The sequence below is a fragment of the Schistocerca gregaria genome, chromosome 1, assembly GCF_023897955.1.
Source record: "Schistocerca gregaria isolate iqSchGreg1 chromosome 1, iqSchGreg1.2, whole genome shotgun sequence".
NCBI lineage: Eukaryota > Metazoa > Arthropoda > Insecta > Orthoptera > Acrididae > Schistocerca > Schistocerca gregaria.
In genome coordinates, this window is record NC_064920.1 from 628,606,762 (window position 1) to 628,624,273 (window position 17,512).

The 17,512-nt window shown below is 44.8% G+C and overlaps 1 protein-coding gene across 2 annotated transcripts in view; it reads right to left on the reverse strand.

Moving 5' to 3' along the window:
* Positions 1-17,512, reverse strand: part of LOC126359790 (scaffold attachment factor B2-like) — a 128,100-nt gene that overhangs the window by 53,862 nt on the left and 56,726 nt on the right. The window contains exons 7-10 of one of the 2 annotated variants that reach the window (XM_050007657.1): positions 14,755-14,801; positions 2,226-2,338; positions 2,002-2,151; positions 1,792-1,924 (exon numbers count right to left, since the gene is read on the reverse strand). In XM_050007657.1, coding sequence (XP_049863614.1) covers positions 1,792-1,924; positions 2,002-2,151; positions 2,226-2,338; positions 14,755-14,801 — 443 coding nt within the window. The remainder of the gene's footprint in view (positions 1-1,791; positions 1,925-2,001; positions 2,152-2,225; positions 2,339-14,754; positions 14,802-17,512) is intronic. The other variant, XM_050007658.1, reaches the window with a different exon arrangement.

Below are 17,512 nucleotides of genomic sequence, written 5' to 3' on the forward strand. Positions count from 1 at the left end.
ATGGCAATTTCTATGAGGTCTCTTGACTTACGGATATCGCCTGCTGAAATACCCATTGTGGAGGATGGTGATTTCACAGACACTGGAAGTTATGCACTGTTTCAGAATCTGACCTACTAATAATGTAAATTAAGACTGCGCTACAGTATGTTCAAATCTACCATGTGGACTTATTTTCAACTTTGCTACATTTAGTGATCTGCAGATTGCATTTTCCTGCAATACACTTATATTTCATAAAAATACTTAAACATGCTTCTTTTGCATTTCAGTGCATTTCAATTGAATATCTGAGGGAAATAGGCTGTAAAAATGTGTTTTTGATCATAGTTTGTATAGTGTGTACCAATCCTTTAAATTCCAACCCTGAGTAGGTTAAGCATTTCCAACTAACACTAGTAACTAAACAATAAGATTCAACTCTGAATCATGTACACATTTTTGAAACTAAAATCCATAACTTATTAAGTTCTCTCTTTAACAACAATATTATGGAAAGGACAGATTGCTACTCACCATACAGAGGAGATACTGGGCCGCTGACAGGCAGAACTATAAAACATACATTTAAGCTTTTGGTGTAACGGCCTCTTTCTGAAGTAGAAAACACGCGCACGTGCCTGCGCGCGCACACGCACACTACCACCTGTCTGGCTGCTGTGGCCAGTGGCCATGCGCTCTTACAAGGGTGCACGAGTGCTACTTCAGAAGAAGGCATTTAGACCAAAAGCTTAAACGTATGACAGTCTTTTCATGATGCCTATCTGCTATTCAACATCTTCTCTATAGAGAGATAGCAATCTATTCGTTAAATAATACTATTATTATTTCATCCTAGACTGTCCATAGTTTGAAATTCCCTCTTCTCAACATATTTCAAAATAAACGTAAATTAAAAATAGTAGGTTGTATCATCAAAGTAGGTACTGAATAATTGAACATAAATTTACATACATTTTTGATATTATTTGTCTTAAACATCTGCAAAATTGTTGCCGAGGTGAGATAAGGGCATCATCATAATATCATCATCCTGTGAGTTGCCAATGTATGTTTTCATTAAATCTGTGTAAGGTAATAAACCTGCTCTTACTTCTGTGTATCTGACTGACTGGACTATTGTATGTACTATTTACCGATGATTGTTTTGAATTTGTGGATTATGCACAGCATGCTATAATTCAGCATTTGGAAGATTGAATTACTATAATCTGTAAAAACGATTTATGTTAGAACTGCTCGAAAGTAAGTAATAAAAATGTTTGTGCCTGAAGACTTGTTAACTCCGACAACTATGATAAAGTACAAATACTCTCCCCCACCTCCTATTCATTCCTCTTTTAAAAAACTTTAGGAAAATAAATGACGCATACTTTATGCCATGGGCATTTCAGAACGCAAATATCTAGCCATCCTGTACAGCAACAGTTCAGACAGACAAGGTGGAAATACCAATTCCAACATACAACTGAACTTCGTTCTGAGAGCTTTCAACCATAATCCATCAAGTTTAATTAGCATAAATCTCTTTCTGACTGAAGAGTAGGTTTGATTTTTTTAGAAAGCTCACTGGTCAGCAATGAGACAGGATTTTCATTCTTTCAGCACTCTTTAAATGATTCAAATACTTCGATTTACAGACCTTAAATTTAACCTTCACCTTGTTTTTTAGACGTGCTCAGTTATGGTAAGGGGGTGACAGCCAGTGAGCCATTCAAAGCATACAAATTATTTGAATCATAAGCCCTCCAACATGCTAACATTTAACATGATATGTTAAATTCAACCTACCTTTGCTTAAAGTATCTGCCAACTTCTTATCTCCCTCTTTCCTTTCTTGCTTCTTTTTCTCATCCAACTTTTTAGGTGTTACAGGGACTTTTGCATCAGTTTTCTTAGGGGGACCTCCAGCATCTGCATTTGCCTAAAAATATATCCGTTTAGTTAATAACAAATATTGTGACAACATACAAATGGAAATTACCAACTCAAATGCTGTACCCGTTCAATTGATATCATTCTCCCATGTAACTCAGTCCTGTGTAAATGCTGAATACATTTTGTAGCATCGTCGCTGGTTGCCATAGTAACATAGCCATAGCATCGAGCTCCAGGTGTCTTAGCATTTGTTACAACCTTTGCACCTACCACCTATGAACAAAGCAGAAGTAAATATCTAGCTTGGAAATGTGCTTTGGTGGCAGGCAAATACAAGGTGAACTTACTTTTCCATACTTAGCAAATACATGCTTCAGGTCTGTTGCCCTTGTTGACGATGATAAACCACTAACCCATAAATTTCTGGTAGTGCTAGTACCAGGAGTCCCCTTTTTCCTTTCTGTAACAAAAGAAGGAAAAAAAAATCACCATTTGTGTCTTTCTTAACTCTGCACACAGTGTAATCAATCATATCCTGGGGGGAAAAAATCCGCATCAAAGGATTGTGAGCAACAGATGCAAAAAATACAAGTAACTGATTATTCCACAGACCAACCATGCATGAATCACATTAAGGCAAATAGGAAATGAAAATCCGCCAAAGTAATGATTTTTTCATTGTGTTAAGTTATACCCTAGTCCTGCCTGAAGAAGAGTAAGTTAAACTTTTTTATGTTTAGAGTATAATGATAGGAAAGATAGCTTTTTTAAACAAGACCTGCAACTGAATGTATCTTCTATTTGGTGAGTAGCACTCTACCCTTTTCATAATATTGTCACTTTTGCATGTTTCAAATTTGGTTTGATTTAAATAAGTAGTTTTTGAGTGATGTACACCAATGTTGGTGCTGTCAATTGAAGTAAACAAGCTCACGACAGAATCCCCTTAAATAATAGAAATTTAAGGGAAAAGAAAACATTACTCAGTTTTAAAAGTCTGATTTCTTACTTTGTTGTTTGCACAAATCTCAACAACATTCCTCACACTGCCCACAGTATGATAGGTGCTTACTAAAAAAATAGAGAGAGAGAGAGAGAGAGAGAGAGAGAGAGAGAGAGAGAGAGAGAGAGAGAGAGAGAGAGAGAGAGAGAGAGAGACTGCCTCCATCACCCACACACCTGTGGTTTGATTGTAAAGTTCACAGACTTATTTTCACTAATGCAAGGGTAAGAGACAAGTTACATGAAAGCCCATTAACTGCTACATGCATTCACATTTGTGTGTTTTTGACTGTCCCCGCATGAAGGTAAAATATGAAGGTGATCTTCCGTATTTACTGTTGTTTTGAAGAGGTCCACGATGTTCCTGCCACAGATAATATAAAATGATATGTTTCTCCTCAAAGAACTCCTATATTTAAGATATTTGCTCTTCACATAAAGGGTAACACAAAGAAATCTGGAAAGAGAAATTCATATATCTTAGACCTTTAATCATTTCGGTGCTATGTATGTGTATAAACATTCTGCTATGCCATTCTCCAGGTGCTGTGGACATGTATATGTGTGCTGTTTGGGTTTCCCTACAATGCTATGGTTGTCTGTATGTGTCCTGAGCTGCCCTCACTGTTGTGGACGAGTTATTTTCATGTCTTGGTGAATAAAAAAAAGTTTTGAGTCTTCATATGCAACATAAGTGCCTCACTGTGTGCTATCACTGGCAAAACATTTTGTTCCGGTATCTTGAATGGCTTATGAGATATAATGATTGTTATGACCAAATGATTCACAATGCACATCAAATGTAAATGGGTATGTCACTTGCGACCGCCTGTCGGATATATATCTAAAATCCTCATGAATGAAATATCCAACATAAAATTTTCCTTAGTGTTGTACCACATCATAAGGTAAAGAATTATACTGGAGAAACCAATGTTTCAGCTACAGTTATAGTGGCCTCCTCCTAAGTCTACGATAAGTATACCCAAAAGAAGACCATTGTAGCCATGGCCAAAACATTGGTTTCTCTAGTACACTTTTATGCGTTATGATACTCAAAGTGTTTGTCAACTGACTCTGGCCGCAGGAGCATACACAATTATGGAATAAACGTTCTTTCTGCTCTCAATTTTAAATTTAATTTCAATACCATACTTGTGTTTCATTCACTGCAACATATGAGCTAAAATCAAACATATGCCAAGTTCATGCACTTTTACCTCTTCAAAATCTTTAAAATTTCACGTGATGTTTTAGTTGATTTGGTGCTACACTAACTACGACATGTATGGGGAAGAAATTCATTCCTTTACCGAGCTATGACATCATCAGATTGTAAGTTGTGGAAAAATCAAATTTTTTCACCCAATAGTTCATGAAAAATGGGTGGTAAGTGTTTCATATCAGCTGGAATGCTATCACTTAGCACAGACAAAAGCATTTAGTGAGAAGTACACCAATAACAAAAGCTGTCCTCAGTACAGAACAGAGAGAGCACATTTTCTGAACAAACAAGGAATTTACAAGATGGACTGAACAAATATAAGCAAGTTAATACTTCAGAAGTTTTAGATGTGGACATCATAAAGGACAACGCCATGACAGAAAAGGTATCTTGCATAAAATGTAAAGTGAACTATATATTTGTTTATTACAGTTATTAGACAATAATTGAAATTGGAACAAAAAAAAAACCTTTATGTAACAAACTACCACAGTAAGAAACTTTGAAAGTGTCAAAAATATTTTTGTAATACATAGGGAACTGAAAAACTTTCTTTTACAGTAAACACAAATACAGACAAATTTTGCATCAAAATATTAAAAAAGCAAATTTAAATAATAAATAATATTTTGCAGCAAACTGTATCCAGATAAACTATTTTAAAAGAGAGTTTGAATTAACTTCATTTTCTGTTTATAAGTATAAAACAATTTTTAGTTACTGGAAAGAGATTGGGCAAGAATGCTTCAGCTAAATGAAGAGCACACCTACGGACGAACACAACAGTCAATCAGTGGACACTTAAGTTACGCTCTGGTCCCACATGAAACAGCGGAATGTTGAATGGTCTGGTTGGGTGTGGGATTGAAGGGACCAGACTGCTAAGGTCATCGGTCCCTTGTTCCACGATAAAATCACACGAAATAAAAGCTGTCAGTCGTTAAAAATGGAGAACTGAGACAAGGGACAACACAATACAAGACAGACAGACAAAGACCAGACAAACGGAACTAAAATCACACCGAGTGTGAAAGTGGTTGGCTGACCATGAAAATAAGGAAAAGCCAACCACCAAATGACATTAAAACCCACAGTTTAAAACCACAGGCCAAAGGCCCAAGTCAATACAGGAAATAAAAGGACAAACACTCAAATCATACGATAAAAACCCCCTGCCCGAATAAAACTCAACACGAGGTCCGCCATAGCAACGTCATCACATAAAAGGGCAGGGAGGGTATCAGGCAGCGCAAACGTCTGCCTGAGTTCTGTTAAAAGCGGGCAGTCCACCAAAATGTGGACCACCGTCAGAGCTGCCCCGCAGCGACATAGCGGTGGGTTCTCCCGGCGCAACAAATGGCCGTGCATCAGCCGGCAGAGGACGACAGTCCTTCCGAGAGGCCCGCATGGAGGAGCGCCACACACCGGTCGTCTCCTTCACCGCCCGAAGTTTGTTGGGCGTGGGCAGGGTGCGCCACTCGTCACCCCAGGCACCAAGCACTTTCTGGCGCAAAAGCGACAGGAGATCACACTCCATAAGGCCGAGTTCCAGAACCGGTGAACTCACTGCCTGTTTAGCCAGCGTGTCAACCCGCTCATTGCCCGGGATGCCAACATGACCTGGGGTCCAAACAAAGACCACGGAGCGGCCACAACGGGCAAGAGCATGGAGCGACTCGTGGATGGCCATCACCAGACGGGAAGGAGGAAAGCACTGGTCAAGAGCTCGTAAACCACTCAGGGAGTCACTAAAGATGACAAAGGACTCACCTGAGCGGGAGCGGATATACTCTAGGGCGCGATAGATGGCAACCAACTCGGCAGTGTATACACTGTTCCCGGGTGCCAGCGACCGTTGCTCACAATGATCCTCTAGAGTAAGAGCGTAACCAGTGCGACCAGAGACCATCGAACCGTCGGTATAGGCTACGGCAGATCCGGGAAACTCAGCAAGGAGAGAAACAAAGCGGCGGCGGAGGGCCGGAGGAGGGACCGAGTCTTTCGGACCCTGTGCCAAATCCAGCCGAATGCACGGTCGGCGCACACACCAAGGGGGCAGACGGAGATTGGCCCGGAAAACAGGCGGGAGAGGAAAAAACTCAATCCCACACAGTAGAGCCCGGATGCGAACCGCGATCTTACACCCTGACCGGGGCCGCCTGTCTGGAAGATGGACGATCGAGTGCGGGAACAGGAGACGGTAGTTGGGATGCCCTGGCAAACTACAAATGTGGGCAGCATAAGCGGCCAGAAGTCGGTCGCACCGGATCCACAATGGAGGAACACCAGCCTCCACAAGTAAGCTGTCAACAGGGCTTGTCCGAAATGCTCCTGTGGCGAGTCGGATACCGCAGTTATTGATGGGATCCAGCAATTGCAATGCCGATGGCGATGCCGAACCATAAGCCACACACCCATAATCAAGGCGGGACTGGATCAGCGCTTGATACAGCCGGAGAAGGGTGGACCGATCGGCACCCCATCCAGTGTGGCTAAGGCAACGGAGAGCGATTAAATGCCGCCAGCATGTTTGTTTAAGCTGCCTAATATGAGGCAGCCAAGTCAACCGGGCATCAAATACCAGTCCCAAGAACCGATGCGTCTCTACCACAGCAAGAGGTTCACCGTCAAGGTAAAGGAGTGGCTCAGGGTGAACCGTGCGACGCCGGCAGAAATGCATAACGCAGGTCTTAGCGGCCGAAAACTGGAAGCCGTGCGCTACAGCCCACGACTGCGCCTTGCGGATAGCGCCCTGCAGCTGGCGCTCAGCAACTGCAATGCCAGCGGAGCTGTAGTAGAGGCATAAGTCGTCTGCATACAACGAAGCTGCGACGGACGATCCCACCGCCTCAGCGAGCCCATTGATCGCAATTAAAAACAGGGAGACACTGAGGACAGACCCCTGTGGGACCCTATTCTCCTGGACCCGGGAGGAACTATGGGACGCAGCAACTTGCACGCGGAAGGAACGATACGACAGAAAATTCTGAATAAAAATCGGGAGTGGGCCCCTAAGACCCCACCCATGAAGTGTGGCCAGGATGTGATATCGCCAAGTCGTATCGTACGCCTTCCGCATGTCGAAGAAGACGGCAACCAGATGTTGGCGGCGTGCAAAGGCTGTACGGACGGCAGACTCTAGGGAGACCAGATTATCGACGGCAGAGCGGCCTTTACGGAACCCACCCTGAGACGGAGCCAGAAGGCCTCGAGACTCGAGGAGCCAACTCAACCTCCGGCTCACCATACGTTCTAGCAACTTGCAAAGAACGTTGGTGAGGCTTATGGGGCGGTAGCTGTCCACCTCCAGCGGGTTCTTGCCAGGTTTCAACACGGGGAGGACGATGCTTTCTCGCCATTGAGACGGGAACACACCCTCAACCCAGATGCGGTTGAAAACATCTAGGAGGTGTCGCTGGCAATTCACAGACAGGTGTTTCAGCATCTGGCTGTGGATGCGGTCTGGCTCAGGAGCCGTATCAGGGCAAGCAGATAGGGCACTCTGGAATTCCCAGTCGCTGAAAGGAGCATTGTACGACTCCGCGTGGCGCGTGTGAAAGGAAAGCCTCCAACTTTCCAACCGCTCTTTCCGGGAGCGGAAGGCCAGTGGGTAATTCGTAGATGCGGAACACTGAGCAAAATGTGCTGCTAACCGGTCCAGGATCGTGTCGGAGTCAGGACACACCACTCCATTCAGCGAAAGTCCAGGGACAGAGACAGGTGGCCGATAGCCATGGAGTTGCCAAATCTTAGCCCAAACCTGCAATGCAGAGGTACGGACGCCAATGGTGGAAACATACCGTTCCCAGCACTCCTGCTTCCGTTGGTGAATAAGGCGTCGGGCACGGGCACGGAGCTGTTTAAAAACGATGAGGTTCTCCAAGGACGGGTGCCGCTTATGGCGTTGAAGAGCCCGCCGACGATCTCTAATCGCCTCTGCGATCTCGGGCGCACACCAAGGCACAGTCCTCCGCCGAGGGGACCCGAATGAACAGGGAATCGCAGATGCCGCCGCAGAAACGATGCCGGTGGTGACTGACTGAACCACCGCATCAATGGTGTCAGGGGAAGGAGGTGCGATAGTGGCGAGAGAGGAGAACAAGCCCCAATCAGCCTTATTCAGAGCCCATCTGGAGGGGCGTTCAGAAGAGTGACGTTGTGGTAGTGACAGAAAGATGGGGAAATGGTCACTACCACGTAAGTCGTCATGGACACTCCAGTGGATGTATGGTGAAAGTCCGGGGCTGCAGATAGAAAGGTCGATGGCCGAAAATGTGCCATGGACGACGCTGAAATGTGTCGGCTCTCCCGTGTTTAAGAGGCAGAGGTCAATCTGCGAGAGAAGAGTCTCGACATCTCTACCCCGGCCAGTAATCGCGGCGCTACCCCACAGGGGGTTATGGGCGTTAAGGTCGCCCAGTAACACAAAAGGAGGAGGCAGTTGTGCTATCAATGCAGCCAACACATGACGCGAGACATCACCATCTGGCGGAAGATACAAACTGCAGACAGTAATAGGCTGAGGCGTCCACATCCTTACAGCGACAGCCTCTAAAGGTGTGTGAAGAGGTACACATTCGCTGTAGACAGAGTTAAGGATGTAGACGCAGACTCCACCAGATACCCTCTCATAAGCTGCCCGGTTCTTGTAATAACCCCGATACCCACGTAGAGCAGGGGTCCACATTGCCGGAAACCAAGTTTCCTGTAGGGCAATGCAGAGGAAAGGGTGACTGCTGATGAGTTGGCGAAGCTCAGCAAGGTGGTGGAAAAAAGCGCTGCAGTTCCACTGGAGTATCGCTTTGTCCATGTCCGAAAAAGGCGTGAAGGGGCCGAGGAGGCAGATCACGCCACTGGGTCACCTGCTGCCACCGATGGAGGACCAGTACAATCTGCTTCCATGGCGTCTGAGGGTCCGGCGAGATCCAGGTCCTCAGCGGACGCCCGGATCTCCACCTTATCCCCGGACGCAGAGCCTGTAGGGAGCAGTGGGGTGGATGCCACCGCGTGTTCCTTGGCCTTAGAGGTCTTCTTCTTCGTCTTGTCTCTCTGGTCCTTGGGTTTCATTGGCTGGGAGGGCTCCAGCGAGTCAGTCTCCGGGACGGAGGAGGAGCGGGAAGCCCTGCGATCAGCCGCTGGTCTGCTTTTCTTCCATTGGCTGACGTCACCCTTCCCAGAGGCGGAAACCTGGGAAGGAAGGGACCCAAGGGACCCTTTCCGTGCTATTCGAGCAGGGGAAGTTTGAGGCTTCCCCAGCTTAGAAGTAGGGACTGATGTCCCCGATGGTTGGGGGGTTGCTGCTCCTGAGGCAGGTAATGCAGGAGCAGCAGGGAGTGAAGTGCCCCCCCACCATCAAGGGGGCAGGTGTAGCATTCCGGCTCTGAGAGGTGGCAGTCTGAGGGAGAGCTAATGGGACCATAACAGTAGTAGCCGCGGCGTAAGAGGCAGTCATTCGAACAGGATGGAGGCGTTCGAACTTCTGCCTGGCCTCAGTGTATGTCAGGCGGTCCAGGGTCTTATACTCCATGATTTTGCGCTCTTTCTGGAAGATCCTGCAGTCCGGCAAGCAAGGCGAGTGGTGCTCTCCGCAGTTTACACAGATGGGAGGCGGAGCATATGGAGTATTGGGATGTGATGGGCGTCCACGATCTCGACATGTGAGGCTGGAAGTACAGCGGGAAGACATATGCCCGAACTTCCAGCACTTAAAGCACCGCATCGTGGGAGGGATATATGGCTTGCCGTCACAACGCTAGACCATCACCTTGACCTTCTCAGGTAAAGTATCACCCTCGAAGGCCAAGATGAAGGCACCAGTGGCAACCTGCTTATCCCTTGGACCACGATGTACGCGCCGGACGAAGTGAACACCTCGCCGCTCTAAATTGGCGCGAAGCTCGTCATCAGACTGCAATAGAAGGTCCCGATGGAATATTATGCCCTGGACCATATTAAGACTCTTATGGGGTGTGATTGTAAACGGAACATCCCCCAGCTTGTTACAATCGAGTAACCGGCGGGACTGGGCAGAAGACGCCGATTTGATGAAAACCGAGCCCGAGCGCATTTTGGACAAGCCCTCCACCTCCCCGAACTTGTCCTCTAAGTGCTCGACGAAGAACTGAGGCTTCATGGATGTAAAGGATTCACCATCAGCTCTCGAACACACCAGGTAGCGGGGCGAGTATGTTTTGCTGGCATCCTTAGTCTTTCGTTCCTCCCATGGTGTAGCCAGGGAGGGGAACGATTTGGGGTCATATGTAGTTGCGTTGTATTGAGCCCTGGAACGCTTAGAGATTGCTGGCGGCTGGCCGCCAGCAAGAGATGATGTACCACGCTTCATTGCGGGTCATCCGCCCTGATGCCACCTACTCCGACGAAGGGCCCTCCCCACGGGCGCCACCCAGCCTCAGCAATGACCACCTGGCAGGATGGCCATTGCCGGGAGTCCCAATGCCCCAAGGAGATAGGCATCTACTCCTTGGCATACGTGGGGAGTTAACGGCACTGGCATCAGCAGAGCGATCCCTGTGTAGTCAGGGGGTTACAACCAACAGGGTACATGGCGGCCCCACCACAACGGACTGGCTACCGTGCTGGATTTCAGGTGATGTAGTCCAATATCGTCATTGGCGCATAAAGCGACACAGCATAGCAGACTGCAATAAACTGCACCCAAGAACAAATCCACGCCCAAGAGATGGTAGGTGAGCGGGACTGCTAAGCGATGACGACAAACCTGGCTATACCCCCGCCGGCGAAACATTGCACTTGACAGTTCGCTTTTTGTCTAGTTAGGTTGGCTATACTGTAATAGCGATGTTGCAACAGCAGCCTCTATACACACAGCAGACGATACAGTTTTCCGTCCCGTCTCGTAAATGCAAGCGATTGAGCAATTACAATGTATATAAAAACTCGTTTTTAGTTGTACTACAATGACAGGAAGTAAACAACCGTATAATAATGCATGTAAAAGCATAACAATGCGCACCCTTTCGATAACGGAGAAAAGAAATACAAAAAACAAGCATCTGACGACTGGTACTTTAAAATCAATAATGTACGTAGTTTACAAAATAAATAACCGAGATTGCAATAAATAACCAATATTAGAATTTTTTCACTCACCAATTTACAGCGATAATGGCGCAATTCCATCCAGCTCGCCATCGTCACTATTGTCCGATTCATCGCTAAAACCGTCTTCATCGTCGTCATCGGCAAGACAAATCATTAATTGTTCATGGCCACTGATAATGCCTTCTATTGTCTCTGCTGCTCGTATAAGCTTCTCGACGTGCTCTACTTTTTTTCTCCATGAGGCTGCATCCACAGTCACAAGAGCTTCACGCAACAGCTTTTCCACCTCTGTTATTGTAAAGGACTTGTTGTTGTTCCTTACATACATTTTTACGTCAGTCCATACTAACTCAATAGGGTTGAAATGGCAGTGATATGGTGGCAGCCTTATTACAGTATGACCCTGCTCCTTGGCAATTTCGTCTACTACGTATGTAGGTGTCGTAGGCTTATTTTCTTTAACAAGAGAATATAACAGAACCTTTGTCATACCCATATCCGCTGCAATATTTCGAGCCTGTAACCACTGCACCATAACTTCTTTCCGATCATTTGTAGTTGGGGCTTTGTTCTGTATCACCGAATGATATGGAGCATTGTCCATTACAATTGTTGTAGGGACAGGAAATGGTTTTAAAAGGTTCCTGAACCACTCAACAAATCGTGTGCGATCCATATCGTCATGGTAATCACCAGTCATTTTTTGATCTAAAAACTAAAAGTGCGTCAGGGACAAAACCACTGGAGGAGCCTGCATGGACCACAATTAATCTAGCTCCTCTTCCCGTCGGCTGATGGCCGCTACTGCTGGGTGTGTTATCCGTCCAACATTTACTGACAGCTTCCCCGGCATTAACTCACGTTTCGTCTAGCCAAATTATGGAATGAATGTCTCTGCCCACAATTCTGTGCAAGAAAATGCTACGAGCGGTAACAATATGTGCCCTCTCTAACAGTACTTTGCGTCCGTCTAGCGTTTTGTAACGAAAACCCATATTTTTTAGCACAATTTTTAGTGATGTTTTACCACCCCTGAAGAGTTCACTTTCTTTTAAAGAGATTAATAACTTAGCTACAGTCGGATACTCTTTTCTGCTGTAGTAAGCATAAACATGCCTACGAACTGCATCAGTCTGGAAAGAATCTAAATCTGTGACAGGACTTCGCCGCTTTTTCTTCTTTCTCGGGGTTGATAAAAATGTATTATTTGATCCAGACAGCTCGGAATCATTACGGCTCACTTCAGTATCTTCCAAGTTTTGTAGTAATACTCCCTTACTACCGTTCTTGCACTAATACCAAGAGTTTTCGACGTACGTTCCACCACTTTGTCGGCAGGAATTGCTGTCTGTCCATGAATGCTTACGTAGTTTTTCTCCTGCTCGTAAAACTCACGAGTTCTGCGTAGCAACTCCAGTGCCTGGCTGTTTAGTGGCACCCCTAGACGCAAAGGATTGTCACTAGGTGAACGAAGTCTTTTCGGTGGCATTTTCCAAGTACGTAAACTCACAACGTAACAAAAGTCACAACAATAGAGCACACAGTACAACGAAAACACGCGGTAAACAACACACAACTCACGTTGTATACACATGCACTAAACAAAGCCGGCAACGCGGGAACTTTGACGTCACAGCACGTGAGTAACAGCAGTGCTCACTGCGCTGTGATTGGCTGGCGCCCCACGCTGAACGCCTAGCGCCTATCGTTCTCCACTTGTTACTCTGTTACGCTGCCAACTTCATACGCAAACGTCAAGTGCAATGTTTCAGCGGCCCGGGTATAGAGATGGTAATGCATGATGGACACATCGCTCCTTGTAAGGCGCCCTTCCCCAATCGGCTCGCTCTTCGGAAAATTTAGAAGGATGGAGGTCAAACCCGTTAGGGGACCATCTCACAAGGCCAAAACGTTTGAGACTCCTTTTAGTCGCCTCTTATGACAGGCAGGAATACCGTGGGCCTATTCTTACCCCCGAACCCACAGGGGGTTGAATGGTCTCCGGAAGTGTATGATTGCGTAATATACCGGCAGAGGTTGGGCCTGGACTAACTTGTTAACGATGTCGCCAAATACCTTGTCAGTTCTATCTGTAGCACTTGTGAAGTATGGTTCACATGGCCCATGAAAGTCACAGCATAATGCTACGTCAGTATTCTGCAGATTCGTAATAATCAAACCCTTTGGGAAAAGAAAGATGTTGAGACTTTAATGAAGAGAAGCATTGTTCATTGGTGGGAGAGGGGGGAAAAGTAGGAAAGAAAGAAAAAAGAAAGGGCCGCAGCTTGTCGAGAGAAACTATCATTTCCTGAAAGCTTTAAAATAGCCAAAAGATGAAAAAAGCAAAGACTATTTAAGAAAAACTGTAGAAAAGTTTTTGCAGAAGCAAATAAGCCACTCAAGAGGCTCTTATTACAGAGAAATGAACAATGTATTCTTTTTTATTATTATATTATCTTGCAATAACTTTTAGTTTTGTGATAAATTTAGTCTTCAAGGCATATAGTAGGGAAAACCTTAATTTATACATTTAACTTATAAAAATATGCTTATTTTGCCAAAAAAATATATACCACTTTTTTCAGGACTGCAGTAATATGTCAATCTTGATCACACTGTGCTGTTATCCTCTTCGCTGTCGGGGACACCAGAGTCAGTTTTTAGCATTCAATGTCAGGGGGATTTGTCCAGCCTCGTGGCGGTGATTTGGTATTTTTGTAACCTGTCTTGAGTAGACGGTATGCAATGGACATTACGAAAGGTGGGACATGGTTCGTAACAGGGTGAGTAGTCACTAAGGATGGCAGCAGATTTTCAGCAAAGTGCTCCCATGGTGCCTTGAAGGTTGGTAAGGAGTTCATGTGGTGTGGCATTCCACTTCTCTACCGGTGTAGTTGAGAACTACTGGAGGGTCATTGGTGCTTGTGGATGTGCTGCGGTTCATATCTCTATCACATCCCACACCTGCTCGACAGCATTCAAGTCAGTGGAATGGGCAGACCAGTCCACTTGCCAAATATCCTTGCATTGCAAGAGCTCCTCCACCTGTGCTGTTCAATGTGGTCATGCCTTGTCATCCATAAAAATGAAGTCATGGCTCAATGCACTCTTGAAAAGATGCAAACGGGGGGGAAGGAGCACAGTGTCACAAAGTTGACTGGTGAGAGTATCACGTCCAAAGAGCTGTAGGGCAGTACATCCACGTAACATTATCTTTCTCCAAATCATAACTCCAGCACCACCAAAACAATCATGTTACTCATTGTTCTAAGTGTATTACATTTTCCCACCACTCACCGCATAAGATAAGTCCATCACTGTACCCAGAGCGCATGAGAGAGAGAGAGAGAGAGAGAGAGAGAGAGAGAGAGAGAGAGAGAGAGAGAGAGAGAGAGAGAGAGAGAGAGTGGGGGTGTTACTGGGTAGAACACACATCAATTAAATAAGGCTTAAAAATCTAACCTTTACTAAGGTGTTATGATATTAATGGAGCTTGTGGAAAGAATTATTTGATGGTTTTGTAAACAAACATATTTCATCAAGCCATAGAAAACTGATGGACAAACCTTTGTCATCTTTAGTTTGCTTCTGATCACTCCCGGTGGTGGCACTGCTGTAACAAACCAAAACAGCTCACAAGTAACTGCACTCAGAACATGTGAAGTAAATACTGCATTAGGTAAAACAAAAAAAACAAAAAAAAACAAAAATACAATTGTCACCTTTGAAATTGAATAAGAAATTCATTCATTCATTCTAATTTTGGCAATATAAAATTATCTGCTGAAAACTGAAGACCTGTCACAATGTGCTTTTAGTTGCCATGGCCGACGATCTATTCTCTGCATACTCACAACTGCATGAAGTCTTTCAAATTTACTTTGCCTACTTCCCTACAAAGAGAATTCTTGTTTTTATTAATTTTTCACATGCTGAAACAGCCAGCAAAACTAATTTCTTTTCTTAAATGTTACTAGCATTACCTGACTACTAGCAGAGACAAAATCTTATGATATGGGAAACAGGAGCTTTTTATACAACTGCAAATTTTCTTTGAATGTTGACATCTTAGTATGTAAAAATCCCATAATGCCACAAACTTAAAACCAATTTTACTCACATTAAAACCAATTTTACTCACATTAAAACCAATTTTACTCACATTAAAACCAATTTTACTCACATTAAAACCAATTTTACTCACATTAAAACCAATTTTACTCACATTAAAACCAATTTTACTCACATTAAAACCAATTTTACTCACATTAAAACCAATTTTACTCACATTAAAACCAATTTTACTCACAATGTCATGAACACAAAAGTTGAACAAACCTCCCACATAGGACAAGTTCATAATGTTAAATCATTGAGACTTATGATTTTCAGATCATTCAGTAAATGCCAAAATGACTACAATACCATCATCTCAATTTATTTCAGTTTCCTTCACAAAAATCAACTGCTACTAGTCTAAGATTTTCATTGTTGATGTGACATATTAATGAAGCATATGGATGAATCCTTTCCATAGTTCAGAATGAACACACTAGAGGGTGAAGAGCAGGGAAGGAATGACTGGGAAAGGCAGCAGGTGAATGGGATAAGAATGCAGCAACGGCGAGCTTGTTATGGCAGCACGCACGAGGAATGGCATGGGAGGGGTGGATAGAACAGAGGAAGGGCAGAGAGAGGAAAATGGGGTGGGAGCAGGATGAGTGAAATCACGGTCCTGGGACAGGGACTGAGGTAGATGTGGGGTGAGGTCTAACTGAGATCACCAGAATGACTACAGTATTGAGGGGCATGTTGTCATATGTAATTCAGAGAAGCTGGTGTTACGGATATGAATCCAGACTGCACAGTTGCGAAGCTACTGCTGAAATCTAGCAAGTTAATTCTCTGTAGTCTGTTCAATCAATGGGTAGTCAACTCAGCTCTTAGCGATTGTTTGGTGGGGCTATTCATTCTCAGACAGAACAGAAAAGCTCACAACAGGACTGGAGCGGAATGTGCTCAGTGGGTACATCAGTAAGGTCTTGCACCTTTGTTAACCACAGGGGTATTCCCCATGTGGTCAGGGATTGAGACTGGATGTGGCTTAAGGATAGACCAGGTTGTTGCATAGACTGACTGAGCAGCAGAAATCGCTTTGGGAGAGGTGGAAAGGATTATAGATAGAATGTTCATTTCTGTGCACAATGATTAACTGCCTAGGCCCTGGCAAGGGAAATGGTTCAGTTGTTCCAGCCTTGGTTGATATAGAGTGATAGGAACTAAACGTTTGCCACTGGTACTTACAGCTGATAGGAGGTAGAGGTGTGTGTGTGTGTGTGTGTGTGTGTGTGTGTGTGTGTGTGTGTGTGTGTGTGTGTGTGTGTGTGTGTGTGAGAGAGAGAGAGAGAGAGAGAGAGAGAGAGAGAGAGAGAGAGAGAGAGAGAGAGAGAAAGGGGGGGGGGGATATAATGCCCATCCATGAAGCCCTTCAATATACTGTGCGAAGGACTGCTCATAACTGCAGATGTGCTGTCCACAGGATGACTGAATACATGATATTAATTGCGGAAGGGACGACAGCTAAAAAAAGTTAAGAGGCTAGATATGGACAGGTTTTTCGATTGAGATAGAGAGGTGCAGGTCAAGGCCCAGGAAGGTAGCACGTTGGCTTGAGGAGGATTGGGTGAAACTGGTACGAGGAGGAATGAGAATAGTATGTCTTTGCGCTGGGTCTTGATTGTGAAAGAACGAGACAAGATGTTTGGGACTTTGGGTGGCAATAGACTTTTCTCTAGATAGCCCATTAACACGCTGGTAAAGGATGGCTTGTACACCATCCCATTTAAAGAGTAGTAGCTATAACTATGCTGAAGTTAGCTATTTAAGGAATGAGATGGTTGTTTCTTATCAGAAGGACAATGGGGGGGAGAGCATAGTGTCAAGGTCGTGGGCATGGGGAACGCTGGTGTATTGGGATCCAGATGGTAATAAGAAGAGGATGGTTGAAAGTCACTGGAAGAAATGGTTCATCCTTTGCTGTGAGAGACTATGTTTCAGACAAGTGGGTGAATGGCATTGGTCAACGAGAGTCTACATTTCTTCAGTGAGAACACAGAACCAGTTACAATGGGTCATCTAGCACTGTTGTGTACAGATTATGAGACACCTGTAGAAGACAGCTATGTATATGGAGTTGCTAGAGTGAGGACTAGATGGGTTCAGGAGAGACATTCTGTGATTGGCCTAGAGATTTGGGTAGGGATTTGAGGTTATTCTGGATTTCTGGGATAGAATCCCTATGGCAGAGAATGCTGGCATATGCCT